Source organism: Nematostella vectensis, chromosome 6 (genome assembly GCF_932526225.1).
Source record: "Nematostella vectensis chromosome 6, jaNemVect1.1, whole genome shotgun sequence".
NCBI lineage: Eukaryota > Metazoa > Cnidaria > Anthozoa > Actiniaria > Edwardsiidae > Nematostella > Nematostella vectensis.
The window spans coordinates 16,750,767-16,774,242 of NC_064039.1; the positions used below are offsets into that span (position 1 = coordinate 16,750,767).

General features: G+C 41.6%; 1 protein-coding gene across 2 annotated transcripts in view; it reads left to right on the forward strand.

Moving 5' to 3' along the window:
- Nucleotides 1-21,358, forward strand: part of LOC116618750 — a 46,020-nt gene extending 24,662 nt beyond the window's left edge. Inside the window, exons 14-19 of one of the 2 annotated variants that reach the window (XM_032382813.2) lie at nt 216-423; nt 1,069-1,220; nt 1,487-1,701; nt 1,799-2,309; nt 2,648-2,834; nt 21,242-21,358. In XM_032382813.2, coding sequence (XP_032238704.2) covers nt 216-423; nt 1,069-1,220; nt 1,487-1,701; nt 1,799-2,309; nt 2,648-2,834; nt 21,242-21,246 — 1,278 coding nt within the window. In that variant the 3' untranslated portion in view covers nt 21,247-21,358. Of the gene's footprint in view, nt 1-215; nt 424-1,068; nt 1,221-1,486; nt 1,702-1,798; nt 2,310-2,647; nt 2,835-7,915; nt 8,035-21,241 lie in introns of those variants that run through there. The other variant, XM_048728694.1, reaches the window with a different exon arrangement.
- The last annotated feature ends 2,118 nt before the right edge of the window (nt 21,359-23,476 follow it).

Here is a 23,476-nt window from a genome sequence, read left to right on the forward strand (position 1 = left end):
GTGAAATATAGATATTTTTTTTATTTTGATGACGTTAGCATAATCTTGCTTCTAGTGACGTAATCGGTGACGTCACCAATCACGTGACCAAAATTTTGGCATTTGGCGTTGTGGCATTATAGTTTGATATTACATCCAGCCCTTGTTACATTTTCAAAAGGCCAGTGAATGTGTATTTTTATTATGCAGACTTTACTTATGTTTCTACTCTACAGATTTCGGTTGCAGAGAATGTCAAGATTAAAGCCTCATCTTCAATGGACCGGATATACCAACAAACCAAGATCGGGAGGTTTATTGGCAGTTCTAAAGCAAGAATCTCAAATATGAAGAGAAATTTTAAGAGTCGTTTTGCAACCGCTTCGAAGCTGGCAGGTTATTTCAAAAAAGGACTCAAAGCGGGATTTGGTTTAGCCAGAACAGGTATGCGCGCTTGCACGTATTGTATTGTATTGTAACGTATTGCTTCCGAGCTAGAGCAGACTTACTATTAATTGCTTGACGGAATGTACCTACAGCAGATGATGAACTTTTACTTGCTTGACGGAATGTAGCTGTCAATTTACACGATGTTATTACTTACAGACAATAGGCGATTTGCACTAAAAAATCACGTGATATTTTGAGTGGCAAGCTCACGATCAAAACCGTACGCCAAAGAGTGAAATAAAAGATTTCCATGAAAACATTTCCTTTTTGAAATTGAAAGTTTTTGGCTGATCCTTTAGCAATGAATACGTTGCTTTTATCTGTTTGCATTTTTCCGCTAAAAGTATCTGCGCGCGAGTACATTTACAAAGTATCGTGATCCTGGCGGTGGAGGCGAGAATTTCAACCGATTAACTGACACAGCGTGCAACAAGGCATATCAGAAATTCGTCAAGCGAGGACGTGGTCGTCACGTGGGAAGATTAGTGAATCCCTCGTGCGTCAACCCACTCCACCCCGCCCAACGTAAAGAAGGGTCTCCAGTTTTAGACCTTTGAAGCTAAAGCATCAAAACGCTTTTTTTCGTGTTGAAATCTTTATTAAAAAAGAAGTATTTAATAACCCTATTATGCTTTTCAGGCTTTGGGATCTTTATGATGATAAAATCTCAAGAGCATTGTGCGAAAGTTAGAGAGCATGCGTATGAGGCTCTGGGCGAGATGACGAAGAGTCGAAACACCATTAGCAGTCAGATGGCGAATATTACCCGACATCTTGATATCATGGACAAGGTAGGAATTACACAAGGTTGGATCCAGGATTTCCTGAAAAGAGAGGGGGATGGAGTAACAGGGGTAAGGGGGGAGGACAAGATTCCTCTGTATGGAGGGCTTTATTAATCCAGTACCTGTCGGGACCTCCTTAATAGTCCCGGTACCCCTTCGGTGTCGTGGACAGAGGAAAAATTGGAGCTTAGGAGAGATATAAACGGATATATGTATTGTCGGTGCCTGCCTGTCATTCTGATGTTTGTTTGTTTTTTAATCTCTAATACTAGGCATGGGGGTATCTCAAGTCGAACATAACCGATGGCACCTTCCTGGATTCCGTGTCTGATGTGGGCGAGATGGTTGACGACCTTAAGGAGAGAAGTGACGATATGAAGAAGGTCGCCACAGGAATAAAGAACTTCGTCCGGGACATAAAAGGGGCAACCAGCAACTACAATCTGACCTTTGAACTTGCTAAAAAACTAAAAGAGGATCTAAAAAGGTTAGGAAAAGCGATTACGTATGTTAATCCTTGGAAAAGACTACGAGGCAGCTAAAAATATTTTGTTTTAACAACATGTATTTTGTATTTGTCCCAGGGTTCCGTTTACAGTTAGTTGCTACTCGGCCAAATACAGGATTATCAACAGGATCATCGCCGGCTGCAAGCAGGGCCAAGGAGGTAGATCGTTTGACGAGTGGTACAACAAAGAGCAGAGTGGCTACGAAGACAATGAGTATGACCCAGAAAATCCGGACAACTGCGTCGATAAAGTCGGCTTCAGGTTCATCCGTAAGCAAGATGTGGAAAGCGCATTGATCGATTCCGCGCAGAGAGACGGGTTCAGCACGAATTGTAAACTCAACGATAAGAAATTGGTAGAGCTAGTTTGCTTTCATAAGACTGATGGAGGCTTGTCTAACGAGGTTATCTATACTCAAATGTGGCGAGATTCTAAACTAAAACAAGAAGATATCAAAGAGCTTGTGCAAAAGTGCACCCCGAGCACGAAGCATCTGTCCGACAAACAGAAGCAAGAGATTTGCTGGGAGCGGAAGACTAGAAGCAACCAAGATATTGCTAAGGAGGAGAGGTATCAACTGCAAAAGGTTAGTGTGATATCAGTTTTCTGCATACTGTAACTTTATCAAGAATTTAGCATTCTTGAACAAAAGTTATATTCCTGTGTAATTATTTTACTTAAAAGACGTGTTGTGAAATTATTGCAAGATATCCACATAAACTGAGTGGCTTAAGTTTTTTTGCCTTTTTTATTTACAAATTTATTAAGAGCTCCGCTCCGCTTCCAAATCTACTTAAACACGGTTGTGTTTTTCGGCATATTTATGTAAAAGGCCAATCATGGCCAGCCGCCCATTTTGAACGGATAAAATACAGCATTGTCAGAATTGATTATGAGAACAGAAATGATCTTTGATCCTTTCAGGTTGAAGCCGTCACCTGTCCCTGGCCCCTAATGAAATTTCAGAAACGAATGGTGTGCTTTTTCAGAGACAAACAGAAAAAAACCGACGCGTTTATCGCGGACAAGTTGAAGGTCGATGTCTCGCAAGTTGCTGCCGTCACTTGTCCCAGACCGAGTAAAGACTCATCCAAGAAGCACAGGCGTCGAGGTTAGTCTTGTGAAAATTTGTAGAGAGAGCAAGCCTGGACGGATAAACAAAAAATATATAATTTATGCTTTTCTCTCTCGCAATTAAAAGGTAAAATGCTGCTTTTCCTGAAGCTAGTTTACTGGGCCCAACCCCCATCAATGTAGACCACACCATTTCTTGGACTTAATTGGCTATGTGCAACGCCCAAAGCCGTATTTAATATAATTCTTTTTTCACTTTATATTTACAATATTTTTCAATTATCCCAGTAAAGGTGAGGGCAACAAAACGCAACCAACTTGATAACTCTAAAATCTGATAGTGTGAGGAGGAGATAAAAGGGGAGGTGGTGGGTCAAAAAACACTTCTGTTCTCAACGAGTTACAGAAGCCAAGTGATCCTTGCTAAGAGGTCACGTGTATGAGATAATGCACAATTAATTGACCCACCTCTTTGTCCTCCTAACAACAGACATGGTGTTGACACGCGACCACAAATAATATTACATAACATACATGCTACTAAACAGTGCTCGAAATAAAGCATAAAAATTCTATTTGCAAACAAATGTTTCCTTTATGCTTTTCTCTCTCGCAATTAAAAGGTAAAATGCTGCTTTTCCTGAAGCTAGTTTACTGGGCACAACCTCCATCAATGTAGACCACACCATTGTATGGACTTAATTGGCTATGGGCCACGCCTAAAGCCGAATTTAATATAATTCTTTTTTCACTTGATATTTACAATATTTTTCAATTATCTTAGCCCAGTAAAGGTGAGGGCAACAAAACGCCAAAAGCATCACAAATATGATGCTAGCCCCACCCAAAGGATAAACAGCACATACTTAGAAAAAACAACCTTATTGATAACTATAATCCAACTGTTATTGACAAATCATTGGCTCTGAAATAGAGAACCCCGCTGCCCTTGCTAGACAAGGCCCCACTTCAGAGCCAAGAATGAATGGCAACTGCCCTTGAAAATTGCGTAAAAGGTATGCAGCATTCAACCTGCCGCCTTTGCTAGCCAGATACCAAGTTGAAAGTGTTAATGTACTCTTGACCCTGAAACGAAATCTCCGCTGCCCTTGCTAGACAAAGAATCAGTTCAGGGCCAAGAGTGAAGGACAACTCCCCCTGCAAGTTGCCTTCTGGTTCTAAACAGTTGAGGACACTGAATGGATGCGAATATATTTAAGAAATTCATTGGATTTCCAGCGGCCTAAGGCCCTAATCTGCGTATCGGACGTGCCAGCATCTGCAGCATTAGAAGCAGCCCTATTCTAAAACTATGGCCCTTGTATCTGGAGGGGTCCAACCCACATGATTTAATGGCAACTGAAAGCCTGTCCGTAAATTCTGATCTAGGTACACAGGGGAACCATCCGCAGAAATAAAAATAGGTCCTGGCCCACTACCCCGGAGAGATAAATACTTCATAATATGTTGTACCGCACAAACATCATTCCTACGCGAGACTTCGATTGAAAATGGGTGCTGATTGTAACTATGCTTAAAATTACCAAAGGTAAGCTTAAGAGCTACAATTTCCTTTTGTTCATTGACCATTTTGGTAATTTGATGGATAGCAAGAGGAGGATTACCTTTGTTACCCGAGAAGGTGGTTATCTCACCAACTCGTAAGAAGGCATGAAAAGCTAATAGACACATAGCTAGGAACCGCGCAATAAGAAAACTACTCTAGGAGTAGCCTCTATGAGTCTATGAAGAATTGGGAGGGTAATTGGAAGGCGCGAATCTAAACGGAAACCTATTTCTCCGTAACCCTTAAGCATCTGCAAAATGAAAAAGGCTTTAGAAGGGTCTGGCAAATCTGAGAGCCTATGTAGATAGCCTAAGGCTGAAACATAGGTATTCACTGTTGCGGGAGCATAATTCTTGTCAAAAAGATATGCTATGAACAAAGCTAATGTGGGAGGTGAAATAGGAAGGGTTGCTGAAAAGGCAATGTTGGTAGCATAAATGAACTGAGAAAAAAGGTTCCAAGCTCTCCTATAAATTGGCATAGAAGATGGCTGTAAGCTAGATTGCAATAGCTTAGTTACAACAGTTGCAAGTTCTGAGGCTGCAGATGGGCTGGAATCTCCGCTGGCAGCTGATCCACTGTGGGAGGAGCCATTAACCTGAATCTCTAAAGCTGTAAACGAGATAAGGAGTCGGCTAAGCTGTTCCGAACACCAGGAATGTGTTTCGCCTTGAAAAATATGTTATTTTTCAGAACTAATTGCCGAACAAAAAACATCAATTCTTTATCCTTACAGGACTGCTTATTTATCACATGTACTAATGCTTCATTATCAGTCAAGAATAGGATACACTTATTGCTCATGTCATTGCCCCAGAGTAGGAGACTGAGAACTATGGGATAAAACTCCAATATCACAATGTTACGATGCTTCCAGCTGTCTGGCCATGTACCATAGCACCATTTATTTCCGAAAACAGCCCCAAAGCCTATAGCTCCAGATGCATCTGTGTATAACTTAAGCTTATCAGAACTGTGCCAGGTATCCTCCAAAAAGAATGATTTACCATTGAAATCTTCAAGAAAACACTGCCAAACCCTTAAATCTGCCTTGACCTCCTTTGACAACCTAATGTAATGCAAAGGCAAATTGATGCCTATTGTCGAATCGATAAGTCTCCTAAGAAGTGCACGGCCTGGGACCACCACTGAACAAGTTCAGTAGGCCATTCAAAGACTGTAGTGCCCTCAATGTGACTTTCTTCCTAGTCAGAAATTTAGAGATGGTATCCAAACACTTATGAATCTTGTCTACAGGCAGCCGTGCTTCAAACAGTATAGTATCTAGTTCAATTCCAGCAAAGGATAATGTAGTGGAAGGCCCAAGTGTCTTTTCAGGGGCTATTGGGACTCCCAAATAATTACAAACATCCAAACATCCAACACCCAAGTGTTGACTTGGAGAAATGAAAAGAAAATCATCTAGTAGGTGGACTACCTGTGGTATTTGCAATTTCTCCAAAGCTATCTACTCCAAGGCAGTGCTGAATAACTCAAATGTTTTGCAAGAGCTATAGCAGCCCATGGGCATGCAACGATCATGATAGTAAAACTCTTTCCATTGCATACCAAGTAAATTATAATCCTGAGGTCGGATAGGAATAATTCTAAAGGCATTTTTGATTTCGGTTTTAGTAAAAAAAAAAACCGCCCTGCAGCCTTAATCTTGGAAATGACATCCCCAATCGTGGCATAGCGCACTGTGGAATGGTCCGATGAAATGCCATCATTCATAGACAAGCCCTTAGGGTATGACAGGTGATGAATTGATCTGAAGTCCTCAGACAACTTCTTGGGTACCAAACCTAGGGGCGAAACCCTGAAAGGGACCAAGGGTGGAGTGACGAAAGGTCCGGCTAAACGCCCAGCTTGCAATTCTTTTACAAGTTTTTGATCTACGGCCTCAGGATTGTCCTTGGTGGACAACAAGTTACCAGAAACTGCCGACTCACGACTGCCCTCATAGTGAAAAGCAAAACCAAACTGAAAACCGTTGAAAGGAATAGAAACCTTAACAGCATCATAACCTACTAATAATGAGGCCAACCTATCAGCACTGACAGGAGTGGGTAGCCCAAGACCTTGGTTGTTGTGGTTTAGCCTGGGGCCTTGCAGCCGGGGACTGATTGGAGGTTCTCTTAGGGGCACAAAAAGTACAGGCCCCTCGCCTGTGGTCGCCATCACACTTATGGCACTTGTGTTTGTAACCACAGTCACTTGAACATGGGTTATCCCTACTAAATCGATAGCAATATCCCCTAACAAGACTGTTCCCCCTCAAATTCCGGCTCTCATGCTGCGGTTTAGCTGAAGAATGTAGGGCAGGTCGCTGTGACCGGAGCCAGAGCTCCCAGTGCGTGTTTTGCCAGGGGTAAGCACTTGGCTGACCCTGGCGCAAAAACCTAAAATTCTCATCGTAGTACCTCCAATCATGTCCCCGGCTGGCAAGGTCCTGAATGGTCTCGCCGTATTTCATGAGAGCAGGGGCCTCATGACAATACTTTTGGGTATAGACACCCACAAAAATATAAAAACATGATACCCAATTTTCTATGCTTAAAATATTTTTTTGGTTTTACTGACTGGCTCAACGTTTAACGCTGACATGGGCCCGTTTTGGGAGGCTGAGAGAGTAAGCTGGTATTTCCCTTCTAGGATGGGATTGGCCAGCAGCAGCCCAAACTCGACAAACTCATTTTGTTAAATTTTGGCTTATCGGATACCCTGGCATCTACCGGCAAACTGGGAGAGGAGAAGAGGTTACCTGGCATAGCAGCAGGACCTGTACCTTGCATCGCAGGTTGGCCGGTGTGAGCTGCTCGTGCTGCGGCAATAGCCTCCTCCACAATCACTTCACTTTGACGACTGTTATGAGCTACCTGACGAGACACATATTAGCCAGTTTCTCTAAACCACGACGTGAAAAAATAAATACTCGCATTGATATTCAGGGAGGTAGCATTTGCACTGAAAAGTCAAAATGTTTTTTTTCGCAAAACATTGTCTTAAGCGGAACTAAACCAGTCGAAACTAGTTTGAAAAAGTTTCTTGCAACACTGTCCGCAATGTCAGCTTAAAGATCCAGCATCCTGCAGCTTCTCCTCGCACTCCTCGGCTCCCAGTTTCACCACTTCCGGTCGTATTTGACTAGTACCTGGTCTTACTTTCTGATTATTAACCCTGTAATAGAACAAACGTGAGAGAAGTATAGAAGTCCGCTCGTAAGGCCTAACATGGTTGGCTAGATTACCCTCATTGTTCTATTGTATTCCCGTTCTTCGTCTGTGTTGCATCAATCCAAACCAATCCAATGTGTTGAAATCTTCCGACAGCTTCTACATGGCCCATACGTGAGGCTGCTAAACCTTTCAAAGATCTCTATGAAATATCATAATTTATCCCATTAATTACACCATTTTGCACATATGTTTATCACTTTGCTGCGCCTCCCATCCCTTCCTCTAGTTCTTTGCACACTAAACACTGCCCTCTACACACTGTCCAATAAAGGCTGAAATGATTTTAACGTGTTTTATTCCTTTTTATTTCAGGTTGATGTCTGGTAGACGTTGATAATAAAAGCAATTAAGGAAGGAATATCGAACGCATGTCAAGGGCATTGCTACTTAAATAAAATAACTGTTTCCACTCCTTGTGAAACAGAGAACTCGTTGCGTGTCCTATTTTTGTTTGTCCCTCCCTACCTTTTCTATTTCTCTCTTACTCTACCCAAAACCCAGATTCTTTATTTTTTTACCAGATCTTTAATCATAAATCTGAATTGCATTGTGAGAACTGTACGTTAAAACGTATAATATATTAAGGCCCACCTTTATTTGTCAGCGACCCTAAAAGCTCCCAGTTATATGGTATTAACTTTTTTTATAAGAACCTTTTTTATAAGAACGTCCAGCCTGAGATTTCACCAAATTTTTAGAACCTGCTAAAAACATGACAAGGCTCACATTACAGAAAAAAATTCTTTTTTACTCCTGACGCGTGCGAAAATAAGAAAATGGTGCATAAAAAGTGGCGTATCGTTCAAATTTATGGAACATTTGTGAAATTTGCCACAGTGATAGAGAAACTAACACTGAGCAATTCTGGATATGGACCCACCCCCAAAAATGTATACTTACAGTTTTATAGAGGTGGAATTAGTTTCCCTTAAAACCTAAATAAAACCAATACTTTTCACGTTACGGTCACAAAACTTAACTTAGTGATGGATATTAACATAACCTACAGTTTAAAAAAATTAACCACACCCCCTATATACTTACAGTTTTAGGGGTGGAACAAGTTATTTCCTTTAATCAGCATTAAACCTAGTACCATTTATTGTACAACTTTCAAACTCCACATAATTTTTATACTCGAAATATGTACCCACGCCAATATGTAAGTACTTACAGTTATACTAGAGATGAGATGGAATTGCTTTTATAGAGCGATTTTCAATACAAACTGAGAGCTAAGATTCCATATACTAACTCATAATGGTATATTTCAAGATATTCTCAACCGTATAGCCACGCCCCTATTGTACTTACAGTTATACTAGAGATTGCGCGAAGGAGGTATATCGCTTATATAGAGTGCCTTTCAATACGAACTGCGAGCTACAAATCCACATATTTAATTATATTGGTATATTGCAGGATATAGTCGAGCGTATAACCTGACCCATATAGAACAGCATATATTTTTTACATCAACAGTGCTTCTCCGGTAGACACGGGGATGTTGATGCTTCTCCGGTAGACACGGGGATGTTGATGCTTCTCCGGTAGACACGGGGATGTTGATGCTTCTCCGGTAGACACGGGGATGTTGATGCTTCTCCGGTAGACACGGGGATGTTGATGCTTCTCCGGTAGACACGGGGATGTTGATGCTTCTCCGGTAGACACGGGGATGTTGATGCTTCTCCGGTAGACACGGGGATGTTGATGCTTCTCCTTTAGACACGGGGATGTTGATGCTTCTCCGGTAGACACGGGGATGTTGATGCTTCTCCGGTAGACACGGGGATATTGATGCTTCTCCGGTAGACACGGGGATGTTGATGCTTCTCCGGTAGACACGGGGATGTTGAGCATGTGGGTTGAACAACCCACATGCTTATGGGACCCCACCCCAGTAAAGTATTCTTCAGTATATTGCCTATTCTTCGTTTATTATTGGTGTTGCGGTGAACTTTATGATTTTCTTAAATTCAACAGTCTCTATTAATTTCAGCTTCCCAGCTTTTTTTTTAAAAAAAGGTTCAATTTGTTTCATCTCATATAGAACTGTTAATGTCATATGGGCAATGCCCTACACGTTTTTTGAATTTTGATAGACCAAACATTTGTGAAACTGTGTTAGTATGTACAATTGTCACGTGCAGTTCGAATGGAAGGACGTTCTTTCTATAAACTCCTGTAAGTACTACAAGGGCATGGTTATACATTTAACTATATCCTGCGATATACCAATATCGGCGAGTATATTGATTTTTAGCTTGAAATGCGTATTGGAGGCGACAATATACCTCCATTCCCGTCATCTCTAGTATAACTTTAAATACCATAGGGGCGTGGTAATGCAATTGATTATATCCGGTAATATACCAATATAAGTAAGCATGTGGATTTGTAGCTCATAGCTCGTATTGAAAGGCAAACTATATATGCGAGTACTTCTTGCGTGCCATCTATAGTATAATTGTAAGTACAATAGGGGCGTGACAATTCGTTTGGAAATATCTTGCAATATACCATAATAAGTAAGTATATGGATTCTTAGCTTTCAGTTTGTATTGAAAGGCACTCTAAGCAATATGCCTCTTTCGTATCATCTCTAGTATAACTGTAAGTACTTACATCTGGGCGTGGGTCCATATCTCGAATGAAGTTTTGTAAAGAATACTACAATTATGTAGAGTTTGAAAGTTGCACAATAAATAAAAGTATGGGTTTTAATGCTGATTAAAGGAAATAATTTATTCCACCCCTTAAACTGTAAGTATTAAGGGGGTGTGGTTATTTTTTTTTAACTGTAGTTTATGTTAGTATCCATCACTGGGTTAAGTTTTGTGACCGTAACATGAAAAGTATTGGTTTTATTCAGGTTTTTAAGGAAATTAAGTCCACCTCTATAAAACTGTAAGTATACATTTTTGGGGCTGGGTCCATATCCAGAATTGCTCAGTGCGAGATCCTCTATCACTGTGCCAAATTTCAAAAATGTTCCACAAATTTGAACGATGCTGCACCATTTTCTTCCACTAAAAATGCAGAACCAAATTGTGCTCATAGTAACAACCTTATTATTGCTATCGATCATTAGTGTAATTCTCTTCCTAATAATTCATTGGGTATTATATTCTTATATGCACTAAAAACATAATCAACGGTTCAGCCTCAACCGAAAATAAGACGTTCTTATATATAAAAAAAAAGAGTGCATCGAAATAGGAAACTGGAAATACAAATAAGCAAATAAATTTTCGCAATTGAAACGGAAACTGAAATCTCACTAGTCTTGATTTCTTGTTTGTTTTAACAGAGTTCCGTTCACTGTGAGCTGTTACTCGGAAAAGATGAAAATCATCAGAAATGTGATCAATGACTGTAAAAAAGGGAAGGCCAAGAAGAATAGAATCAAAGGAAAAACCTTTGACGAGATTTATCGCGATAATAATAGACAGTTCGAAAACAATGCATATGACCCGTCAAACCCGGCCAACTGTGTTGATAAAGTTGGTTTCAAGTACATCAAGAAATCACAGATTCACAAAGCCTGGCTGAAAGTTGCAGCCAACGAAAGCTTAAACGAAAAATGCGAGCTGAACCGCCCGAGTTTAATTTCTGAAGTATGCTACGAATGCAAGGAAAATATGTTAACGGCCGCAAAAATAGCGGCGAAAAAGCAGGGGTTGGCCGAGACAGAGGCTGGCGAAATAATTGCGAGGTGCCCACTGACGGACGAGGAAAAGACGAGAGTGTGCTGGGAACGCAAAACCAAAACAAACGAAGTGATCGCCACGGAAAATGATTGGCCTTTGTTCAGGGTTAGACATATCATGTGATGTAGCATGTTACACCGAATAACCAAAACGTCACTCCAAAAAACAAATCGCGAAGCTCCAAATAACCAACACGTCTCTCCAAATAACCAATCACGTCACTCCAAATATTTTATCACGTCACTCCAAATAACCAATCGCACCGCTCCAAATAACCAATCACGTCACTCCGAATAACCAATCACGTTGCTCCAAATAACCAATCAATTCACACCAAACCACCAAAGTCGTCATTTCAATTCAATAATCACTTCAGAAAAAATAACCACTCACGGCACTCGGAATAATCTATGATGTCAGGAAGTAGATAAGCTTTAATTTCGCTTAATTAATTAAGTATGAGTGTGAGTGTGTGGTATGGAGCTCGGATTAACATTGAAGCTTTTTATTTTTATCAGTTTATAAATAGAGCAGCATCTAGCCCCATCAGGGTTAATAACAATATATATATTAATCCGGATATGGGATTGTTTTCAGGTTAAAGCCGTCACGTGTCCCTGGCCCCTAACGGAATTACAGAAACGAAGAGTGTGCTTGTACAGACACAGACTGAACAAAACCGACGCGTTTATCGCGGACAAGTTGAAGGTCGATGTCTCGCAAGTTGCTGCCGTCACTTGTCCCAGACCGAGTAAAGACTCATCCAAGAAGCACAGGCGTCGAGGTAAGTTGCGTGAAAATGTTCAATCCAGGTTTGCTGTTTTAAGCACTGACAACGTTAACGGCATCGATAGTAAACACGAGAGACATATCAGCAAATTCGACCAATTTCTCTAAACCACGACGTGATTATTCGCTGTGACATCCAGGACAGGAGGGTTTGCACTGAAAGCCTAAGCCTAACCATCTTCTTTCGTAAAAACAAGGTCTTTAGTGTAATTAAACGAATTGAATTTTTGTTCAATAATTGCAATAGAAAGTGTGTCGTGTCACGTCATCGGATCGCAAGCAGCAGTCGTAAAGGCTGTGTTACATGGGATAACATGCAACAAAAACTTTTCGCGATACTTTGCATCGTATCCATTCTGATATGTTACCAAACAAATATTACACGGAATAACGTTTCAGATATCCGTCATTCTGTGTTGCATTTGTGAAGCGGGTTCAAAAACACTCAACATGTTGCCGAGTGGAATGATGCGCGGAAAATTGTGTTGCGCGATATATTACACGGTCAAAAACTTTCTACGATACAATGTATCTAAAAAAAATTTACTGCATGTTATCCCGAATAACACCACCTTTACGACTGATTGCAACCCTACCGATGACACAACACGTGACCATTTTGTTTGAATCGTTACTATACGCGCGCGCGACATTTTTAGCTTCGAAAACAAACGCCCTAAACTGGCGAGAAAAACATAATAAAAAGAGCAAATACTGTAATAAAAAAATCGACGAGCATGATTTATCACTTAGGGCACCTACTTAGCGACCTGAAGTGCTGATTTGACCAAGAAAAAAGTTGTTTACATGCATATTATTCCACTGTTAAAAAGCCGGAGAAACTTCGATATTTTGATAACAAAATTCTATCACAACATTCGCGTCTTAATCACAATGTTCAATTGCCCATGCGTAGATGATTCTACTTCCGGTTTGCGTTTCCAACTCTATTATCTTTGCGAAAACCGGACATGTCGCGATTTTTGTAGGCAGAGAATATTCACCTAGTTGCCATCTACATAATTGCGTATCGATTTCCCGATATTTTGAAAATTAAAGAAGTTATTCAAATAAGAGTGGAAAAACAAAAATGAAAGTTGTGGGAAAATTTTATTTTTTTATATTCAAAAAAAGAAAAAATACTGGCCATATGTTGTATATAGAGATTAGAAATTAGTGTTGGTTTGAGAAAAATACAAACTACATAGGTTTCCCTACAGGTCTGTTTCGTGGTTGCCCACTCATCAGGAATCCCCTGATGAGTGGGCAACCACGAAACAGACCTGTAGGGAAACCTATGTAGTTTGTATTTTTCTCAAACCAACACTATACACCGCTCTACTTTCGAGTATTGAGCACTTTCTATGAAAGCCTTCAACCATCAGATTAGAAATTAGATATAGTTGATGAGCATCAAGAAACCATATGACTTACATATGTGTGTGTCTAAGACTTGTCTGTTGGGACAACAGACCCTGTAAGATTTGTATAGGGCACAACAAATAATGGCTGTGACTCCAGATCCAAATGCAAGTCAAAAATGAAATCCATGGGCAGTGTTGGTCTTGGCATATCCCTTTGAGGCCACTCAATGAGAAATTGCATTTTTTTTATGCACCAAATCCAAGCCTCACATGCTAAATTCAGTTTACTTTGACACTTAGGAAAAATTTAAACAAAGTTGCATAGGGACAAGTAATATTAGCTGCAAACGGGTACATAGCCAGGATTTTGGGTGTTGGGGGTGTCTATTAATTAAGTGTAAACAATTTCTCTTGGCTAAGGCTTCCTAGCTCGCAGTATTTCTCAAGTTTTTCCCAATCTCAAGGGTCTTTTCTTTCAAGGGAAAAGAGTCTCCGACTTTTCTGTTCGGGTAAAGTGAAGAGAACTCTTATCACAATTCACTATTCTAAGTTCCTAATCCATTGGACAAAATGTCATTACCAGTCATGTCTGTCTGGAAGGATACCTCTGTTACCATGGAGGAAGCCCATGTTCTGTCAAAGTGAGTGTATTTCAACGTATGAGTAAATTACAAAAACGTGATCATTTCGGTATATAAAAGGGAAATAAACAACCTTTACTTTCTTCGACATCATGTTCAACACCCGATATGTTTGTAGTCTCATTCTGACTGTTAGCTTTCTTACAGTATAAAAAATACAATTCGTCGCGGGCTTCAAACTCGCTGTACTGATGACATTCTACCGGCAAAAGCGAAATAAAGGGAGACTTAAACACACTATTACAAGGTTTATAGTTTTATTTTTTGCGAAAAAGTAAGTTTTTCACTAACATAGTTATCTTAAATCCCCCCCACATTCCTTTATAAACTATTGACAGTAGCCCTGGGCAACGTGTGACAAAACGGGATTTTAATATTTACAGCGTAATTACACATTTCAGAATTACTTACAACACCAAAGACGACATTGGGATGATTTTCATACCTTTCAAAAACGAATTACTGGAAACTGTTGCGATTTTTGACTCGGCTCCTTTTCATTTGGAGAGACGAATTTCGCAGCTTTTCACGCCATTGTTCTGTAAATTCTTTCGCCTATCGTAGTTGTTTCCACGACACACTACTCACGTTACGTTGGGTTTTATTATGTTGTATTTAACTCTCGTTGTATTATTACAAGTGATTCTCAGACCATCCAAACTCGCTCACTCTCGATTTTCACCACCACGCGATCACTCTCTCAATACATCATACCTCCCTCTAGTAGGGGTTCAAATGACTTTCGGTTATACCAAACAATAGTTCACAAAACTCTCCCACCATTTGAGGATCAGAATGAGGGCTCAAATGTAAGTTCAAGTTCAACAGTAACAAGATTACATGATAATGATAAAACACTCGAATACCGGTATGTGGTAAGTCGTCCTCGATTACAAGAAATCGTTCTTGGTTTTAGTTCTTAGTGCAAAATGACTTATGCCTCGTGGTTATAAATTTGCACAATATTATGTCTTGCTGCTTGAGCTGCCCTCCGAATGGGTCTGAACGCATCAGCTTCCGGATTCAACGCCCTTGCTGCCCTTAGAGCCGGTGGGTCTGACACTTTCAACTCCAGGGGGTAAAGCAGCTGCACCGGGCGGTCGATGGTGCTCTTGGGTGTCTTGAATTCTACGCCTCTCACTATTCCATCGCGCCCCTCGAACTGCTTCTGCACTATACCAACAGTACATTTCCATCTGTTCTTTCGTCTCCATGAACAAGCACAACTTCTCCAATCTCCGGGATCATCTGCTTCAGCTTGTGTTTTTGGTTGTGCCGTTCTCTAAGACCTCGTACGTACTCCCCCGTCCACCGTTTCCATAGCCTGTCCTTGCACCTTTTAAGATAGCGTGCACGTCTCTTGAGTTCTTTCTCCTCGGTCGCCTCATTGTCTTCAGGATATGGATAATCTTGGCCATTAATTATTAGGTTCGGTGTCAACACTGGGTGCTGGATGTCATCCTCCACGTAAGTGAGTGGACGGTTGTTAAGGCTCACCTCAACATCTAGGATTACTTCTTGGAGTTCTCTGGCGCCTACGATCACTTTGAACAGTGACTGCTTCATCATCCCGACGAGTCTTTCGAACTTTCCGCCCCACCACGGCGCCCTGCTTAGGTTGAACTTCCAACTTGGCCAGATAGTCACAAGGTTCTTCACTCATAACTATCTTCTTGATCCACATGGAAGCGGCAAAGACCGTCTTCGCATTGTCTGAGTATATAGTTTCAGGTCGCCCTCGTCTCGCCACAAATCCTTTGAATGCTTGCTTGAATTCCTCTAATACAAGATTAGGTAGTACCTCGAGGTGTACCGCTCTTGGTAGGCTGCACGTTATCAGCAGGATATATGCTTTACCGTCGCTGCTGTTGCCACTCTTGTAGGGTAGGGGACCTGCATAGTCAAGGCCTACTACTTGAAATGGCCGTTCACCGACTATGCGATCTCTTGGTAGTTTCCCAGCTGGCGTCTTGGGAAAGGGTGTGACTCGGAATCTCTTACACCCCTTACAGCTCTTGACTAAGCGCTTGGTTAGGTACCTCAGACGTGGGATGCAATATCTCTCTCTGACTGCCGTCATCGTAACTCCCACTCCCCCGTGTAACGCACTTGTATGGGCTTCCATCACCAGCTTCTCTGCCAGTAAGGTTCTCGGCGGGATGTACAAAGGGTAGTGCCCGGAAATTCTCCTGGGGACCTCGATTCTCTCTGGTAGTCTGCTCTCCCATGCCTTCCAGCGCTGACTGATCTCCGTTGGCAGTGGTTCGTCCCACTTCAATCCTCTGTCACAGATGTCACGGTAGACCATCTTCCCTAACACAGTGATGGGGGATGCCAGCCCAAGGGGATCATAGATGGTGGCCAGGTTACTTAGCACCTTTCTCTTGGTTGCTTCCTCAGTTGGTTGTGTGAAGGTCACTGCAAGGCTGTCCTGTGCTTTGTTCCAGGTCATACCGAGTAGTTTGGTTTCTGGGTTCTCGACTTTCAGAAGCTGCTTTGCGAAGCTGAGGTCTCCATCGGCAGGTTCCACGCTCTCTGTGATTTCCAACTGTTGATCGTTATAGTGCCATTTGTGCAGCTTGAAATCTGCGGATTCAAAAATCTTGACGACAGTGTTTCTAAGGTTGGTTACCTCCTCCCTAGTGTCCCCCCCTAGTAAGATATCATCTACATAGAGGATGCGCTTGATCTCATCTACTTCCTTAGGGTACTCATCAGTGTATGTGTTCAAATGCTGTTCAAGTGTTACCCCTAGCAAGAAGGGTGATTGGTTCAAGCCAAATAAAGCCCTTGTGAAGCGGTACACAATGGTCTTATCTGGGTCACATGGATCGATAAAATGAAATCGTAAAGCATCGCGGTCTTCTTCCTTTACTCGGACTGACAGAAAAGCTTTACGTATGTCCCCCGCTAATGTGACTGGGTGGAACCTGTTGCGAGCTGTGATGTCAAAGATGAGGTTTTGTAAGGGTGGACCTGTTTCCAAACAGTCGTTCAGTGATGGCGCGTCGGCTGTAGCGCGCACAGACGCATCGTAAACTAGCCTTGTTTTGGTACTCTCAGCGAGTTCTCTGACAATTGGTTTGAAAGGGATGTAAAATTCCCTCCCATGCGTGGCAGTTGGGACCCTCTCAATTATCCCCTCTCCCTCTTGCTCTCTAATAATCTCCTTGCACGTGTCATAAAGCTCTGGGGTTTTCTCAAGTTTTCTCACTAGATGATTCAACCTTTTAAGGCTACCATTATGATTGTTAGGCAGGGGCGGGCAATCTGGCTTCCATAGTAACCCTGTCTGGTAGAAACCCTCCTCGCTTCCTTCCAGTTGTTCCAGGCTTCGTACACATCGTTCTGGTTGCCCCCCCCCCCCCCCCCTGTCATTGTCCAGCCCCAGGATGTCGAGACTACACAGTTTATCATAGTCTTCGGTTGACGTTTGCGCATAGTTAAGGTTACAAGTGTCTGGTTCTGCTCCCGGTGACATAATAACCCACCCCATCTTGGTCAGTTCAGCAATGGGTTCTCCCGGCTTTCCCACCCTGGGTCTAGTTTGGGTCTTTATCTTTGAGATCTCGCTAGCGCCCAATATCAAATGAACTGGGAGTTCCTCCTTTGTGTCCACATCTCCCATTTCCACCCCCTTTAAGTATGCATGCTTGCTTATCATCTCTGCATAGTGGGGGCTGGGTAACCTCATTAAGATCTCACGCTCTACACGGTTTGCGGTGGCTTTTAGTGTGAAGTATCCCTCAATGCTTTCTATATCAAGCTGATAAATCGAGATCTTTCTAGATGCAGTAGTCAGCATCATGTCAATTTGCTTGCATTCAGTTTTTACTGTTTTTTTCCCAATGCGCTCAAGTAATTTACTGGAAGCATAGGTCCCCCCTGCCCCTGTGTCTAGTAATGCCCGACATGTTATGCCTTCTACGTTAACAATCACCACGGGGTATACTACATGGGTCGGGAATCCCTCATTGGAAGCTAGCATCATCTCTCTTTGGGTGGGATTCTCATGCTTGTTACATATGGAAGTGTGGTGCCGCCCATCACAATTTTGGCAGTTGGTTTTACTGCGACACTTATCAGCTTTGTGTTTTGACCCTGTGCAGTTGAAGCACAGTTTCGCTTCGCTAAGGATTTTACGGCGGGCAGCCACCCCTTTCACCTGCTCGCAATTTACCGACAGGTGGCTTTCAGACTTGCAATACACACATGTTTTGGGTTTAGGGGTTTCTTCTCTGGCATTAAAGGTCCTTTCCTTCCTTTGGTGTTTCCCTTGACTCATCCCTTGGGGCTTGTTTTGGGAGAGGGGCTGGGGGTCTGGGGATGAAATTGGGTTTCTCTCACACCATTTTCTCAGTGCTTCTATGAGCTGGAAATACTTCCATTCATGCCACTCGTCATCTAGTCTGACTAGATCTGCTCTTATACCAGGTAGCTTGTCTAAGGTCAACCTCACATAACCAGTCACTTCCTTCAACATCCCCATGGTTTCCAGGGTTTGCACATGGACTAGTAACTTCTCATAAAATTCGCTGATCTTAGTAGGACTTGACCCTTGAATGGTTGGGAGATTGATAATCCCTTGCATATGGGCATTAACAATTTCACTGGGTTTCCCATACTTCACCTTAAGTATTTGTTTTTCCCTTTCATAGCCCTCACTGTTAAAAGGCAACCCATCTATCAATGATCTCACTTTAGGATCCAGAAGCTCTTTTAAGTATGCGAACTTAGTAACTGGTGCCGTGTTGGACTTATCAACCTGTGCCTCAAACATCCCATAGAATCGATTAAAATCGAGAATAGATCCAGTGAACTTGGATATTTCAAGTTTTGGTAATTTGGCCGAGGCAATGGAATTTGACCCGGTTTGTTGTTTACTCTCGGCGGCTCTAAGCTCTAAGGTCAACTTTTGTTCAAACTTTTGTTTTTCGCGGTTAAGCTCTTGCCTGAATTTCTCTTCATTAGTTCATTCGACCACGCTTCAATTTCTTCGTCAGACACATTCTTCTCAAATTTCATCTCCTGGATTTCTAGTTTGACAGAATTCGCTTCACTGACCTTAGTTTTTAGGGTACTTATCTGACGACAGTTGCTTTCCAGGTTCTGTTGTTCTAGTATCCTTTTTGATTTCGTCCCGATGATGCGTAAGCTTTTGAGTTTTCCTTCCAGTGTTTGTTCCATGTTCTCTATCGATGCTTCTGTTGTTTTAGCCATTCTCGTCCCACCAGGGGTGCCACTATATCGTCGTTGTTTCCACGACACACTACTCACGTTACGTTGGGTTTTATTATGTTGTATTTAACTCTCGTTGTATTATTACAAGTGATTCTCAGACCACCCAAACTCGCTCACTCTCGATTTTTACCACCACGCGATCACTCTCTCAATACATCATACCCCAGTCTAGTAGGGGTTCAAATGACTTCCGGTTATACCAAACAATTGTTCACAAAACGCCTTTTCGTAAAAATTTCCGCAGAACCCTGAAGAAACCTTCCCTCTTTTGGATAGGTCGATTTGTACACTCGAAAACAGCGCAAATATATGACATTTTTACAGGTGCACGGCACTTGTACGAAATGTAGACAACCATCTTCGCGTGTCTGTTTTGACCACCACTTCAACTTTGGCATATCTAATGTGGCGGATGTGACGTCATTTGCAACCCAAGAATTTCAATTCTTGGGGACTTAATTCGCGGGGACTTAAAAGTCCCCGCGCGCGCCACAGTTATACAAGAAAACAAAGCAAAAGGCGCGCGTTTTTTACTTAAAATCGCTTTGACAGAAAAACGAATTCGGTTACCCCAATTTTTTATTTGCTCAAATAGTTTAATATATACGGGAAAATGATATACTGAAAGAAGAAAAAAGTTGGGTCGTAGAAGTTTGTTTAAAAGCCGTAAAAATACTTCAAAATGGCGCTTTTTACCGTATAAATAGCGGCGAAAGCAGTGTCTTTTAGTGCGATGCCTCAAAATGTGATTTGCTTTTAACGTTAGCTTCTACGGGTTATTGTTAAGAAGATCGGATTTTGGCAGCTCGACAAACAGAACTCAATTTTCTAAAGACTATAGGCACTCATTTAGTAAACTAAAAATTGGGATTTTTCCTCGCGCGATCAGCAAAATCACGTCAACTCTACGCCCCTCTGATGTGAAAACGAGGTCGGTACCCTCATTTTTATTACATTTTTTGAAAGCCCTTCACTTTAATATTGTTTATGCCAAGTTTTAAAAACTTCTGGGTTGTAGAACTATTTCAAGGGAATTATCTTAAGTACATGTACAATGCCGTAAAATCAATTTCAACTAATTATAAATGTTTTATTAATTTATTTATCTCACATGATACAGGATTTGCCTATGTTATCTATATAGTATGCCAATGCAAAATCTGATTTGATCAAAAATAAAATAAACGATATAGGGAACAGAACAGGCAAATTCTGTTGAACGAATTGCTTTGATATACAGCGAACAGAACGAACGAAAGTTTTCTGCCTATAAAAACATTTGTATTTACCTGAAAAACTTTTCCATGCTTATCCTGCTAGCAGAACTACCTTTCTTTTTGTCTTTGACGCTTTCCTTGCCGATTCGCGATTCGGGTTTTATCGCGTTGTTCGTCAAAACGACAAAAAAAAAAAAAAAAACAAGAAAACAACCCGAGTAGCCAAAACCGCGAATACAAGAACAACAATAAGAAACACTAGGAAAAAGCCTCTGTTAGCAGGGTACTCCATGCCAGATTCAAGTGCATATTTCAGGTTCAAGCGAGTCTAATAAAGCAAGTCCATATTCATAACCTTTGCTACTTTATCTTCTGAAAACAACAATTCCAGATCATAGTTCTGTATTAGATGCCAGGGTTTTTTGAATGCTTTCGCCTTTTAAGATACCTTCCTTTTTGCAAATCGCTCCAATTTCCATGTTAGTATTTGTGTATTTTCACAGTGTTTTATTTAATAAAATATTCTTTGCCTGCCTTAATAGGGGACTTGCGCTAAGAGATCACGTTGACTTTTGGGTGACAAATTAAAGCCACAATAAGTAGTCTGAGTAGACGTCTGATCAACAAAAGCTGTAATGGTTTTAACATGTTTTATTCATTCTTTTTATTTCAGGATAATGTCTGGGAGAAAATGGTGCCGTAAGGAATTAAAGAAGGAAGGAAGGAATATCTAACGCATGTCAAACGCATTGCAACTCAAATAAAATAACTGTTCCCACTTCTTGTGAAACAGAGAACTCGTTGCGTGTCCTATTTAAGTTTGTCCCTCCCTACCTTTCTTCTTTAATTCCTACACTTCCAATAAACCTATTCTACTTACTAACCGAGAATGGGGTCATGCCGGGAAATATCAAACTGAGGCTTTGGCGTTTCGACCGAGGCTTTGCTTCGCGCCCTCAGAGAGAAACTTTATTTGTCATCGTTCCTAAGCTGCCAGCTATTGAGTAAATAAACCCCTTTATAGCATTCGTAAACACAACTGTTTATTACATGTCTCGACCATCTGCTTTACAACGAACGAACATCCTATAATATACTCCTTACACAGGCAGCCCGGTCATAACACAGGTAACCCGGACACTACACCCTTCATCTTTCCAAGGATGAGAAATGGTGCGAAAAATAAGCAGTTGGCCGAGAAGCGAAGCAAATGACGAGAATGACGCAAATAGCAGGATTACGAGAGCAATTGTTGATTTCATCAAATCTCACCAAAATGCGCAAGATATTGAAAAATCGTACAAATATCAATTTAAAACACTCCAGTGGAGTTAGAGCCTGCATAATTCGCGTCACTAGAGTTCATTACTCACCGTGATTTTGACGAGTTACCCAAATGAACTGCCATGCGTCACTAGAGTTCATTACTCACCGTGATTTTGACGAGTTACCCAAATGAACTGCCATGCGTCACTAGAGTTCATTACTCACCGTGATTTTGACGAGTTACCCAAATGAACTGCCATGCGTCACTAGAGTTCATTACTCACCGTGATTTTGACGAGTTACCCAAATGAACTGCCATGCGTCACTAGAGTTCATTACTCACCGTGATTTTGACGAGTTACCCAAATGAACTGCCATGCGTCACTAGAGTTCATTACTCACCGTGATTTTGACGAGTTACCCAAATGAACTGCCATGCGTCACTAGAGTTCATTACTCACCGTGATTTTGACGAGTTACCCAAATGAACTGCCATGCGTCACTAGAGTTCATTACTCACCGTGATTTTGACGAGTTACCCAAATGAACTGCCATGCGTCACTAGAGTTCATTACTCACCGTGATTTTGACGAGTTACCCAAATGAACTGCCATGCGTCACTAGAGTTCATTACTCACCGTGATTTTGACGAGTTACCCAAATGAACTGCCATGCGTCACTAGAGTTCATTACTCACCGTGATTTTGACGAGTTACCCAAATGAACTGCCATGCGTCACTAGAGTTCATTACTCACCGTGATTTTGACGAGTTACCCAAATGAACTGCCATGTGTCACTAGAGTTCATTACTCACCGTGATTTTGACGAGTTACCCAAATGAACTGCCATGCGTCACTAGAGTTCATTACTCACCGTGATTTTGACGAGTTACCCAAATGAACTGCCATGCGTCACTAGAGTTCATTACTCACCGTGATTTTGACGAGTTACCCAAATGAACTGCCATGTGTCACTAGAGTTCATTACTCACCGTGATTTTGACGAGTTACCCAAATGAACTGCCATGTGTCACTAGAGTTCATTACTCACCGTGATTTTGACGAGTTACCCAAATGAACTGCCATGCGTCACTAGAGTTCATTACTCACCGTGATTTTGACGAGTTACCCAAATGAACTGCCATGCGTCACTAGAGTTCATTACTCACCGTGATTTTGACGAGTTACCCAAATGAACTGCCATGTGTCACTAGAGTTCATTACTCACCGTGATTTTGACGAGTTACCCAAATGAACTGCCATGCGTCACTAGAGTTCATTACTCACCGTGATTTTGACGAGTTACCCAAATGAACTGCCATGTGTCACTAGAGTTCATTACTCACCGTGATTTTGACGAGTTACCCAAATGAACTGCCATGTGTCACTAGAGTTCATTACTCACCGTGATTTTGACGAGTTACCCAAATGAACTGCCATGTGTCACTAGAGTTCATTACTCACCGTGATTTTGACGAGTTACCCAAATGAACTGCCATGCGTCACTAGAGTTCATTACTCACCGTGATTTTGACGAGTTACCCAAATGAACTGCCATGCGTCACTAGAGTTCATTACTCACCGTGATTTTGACGAGTTACCCAAATGAACTGCCATGTGTCACTAGAGTTCATTACTCACC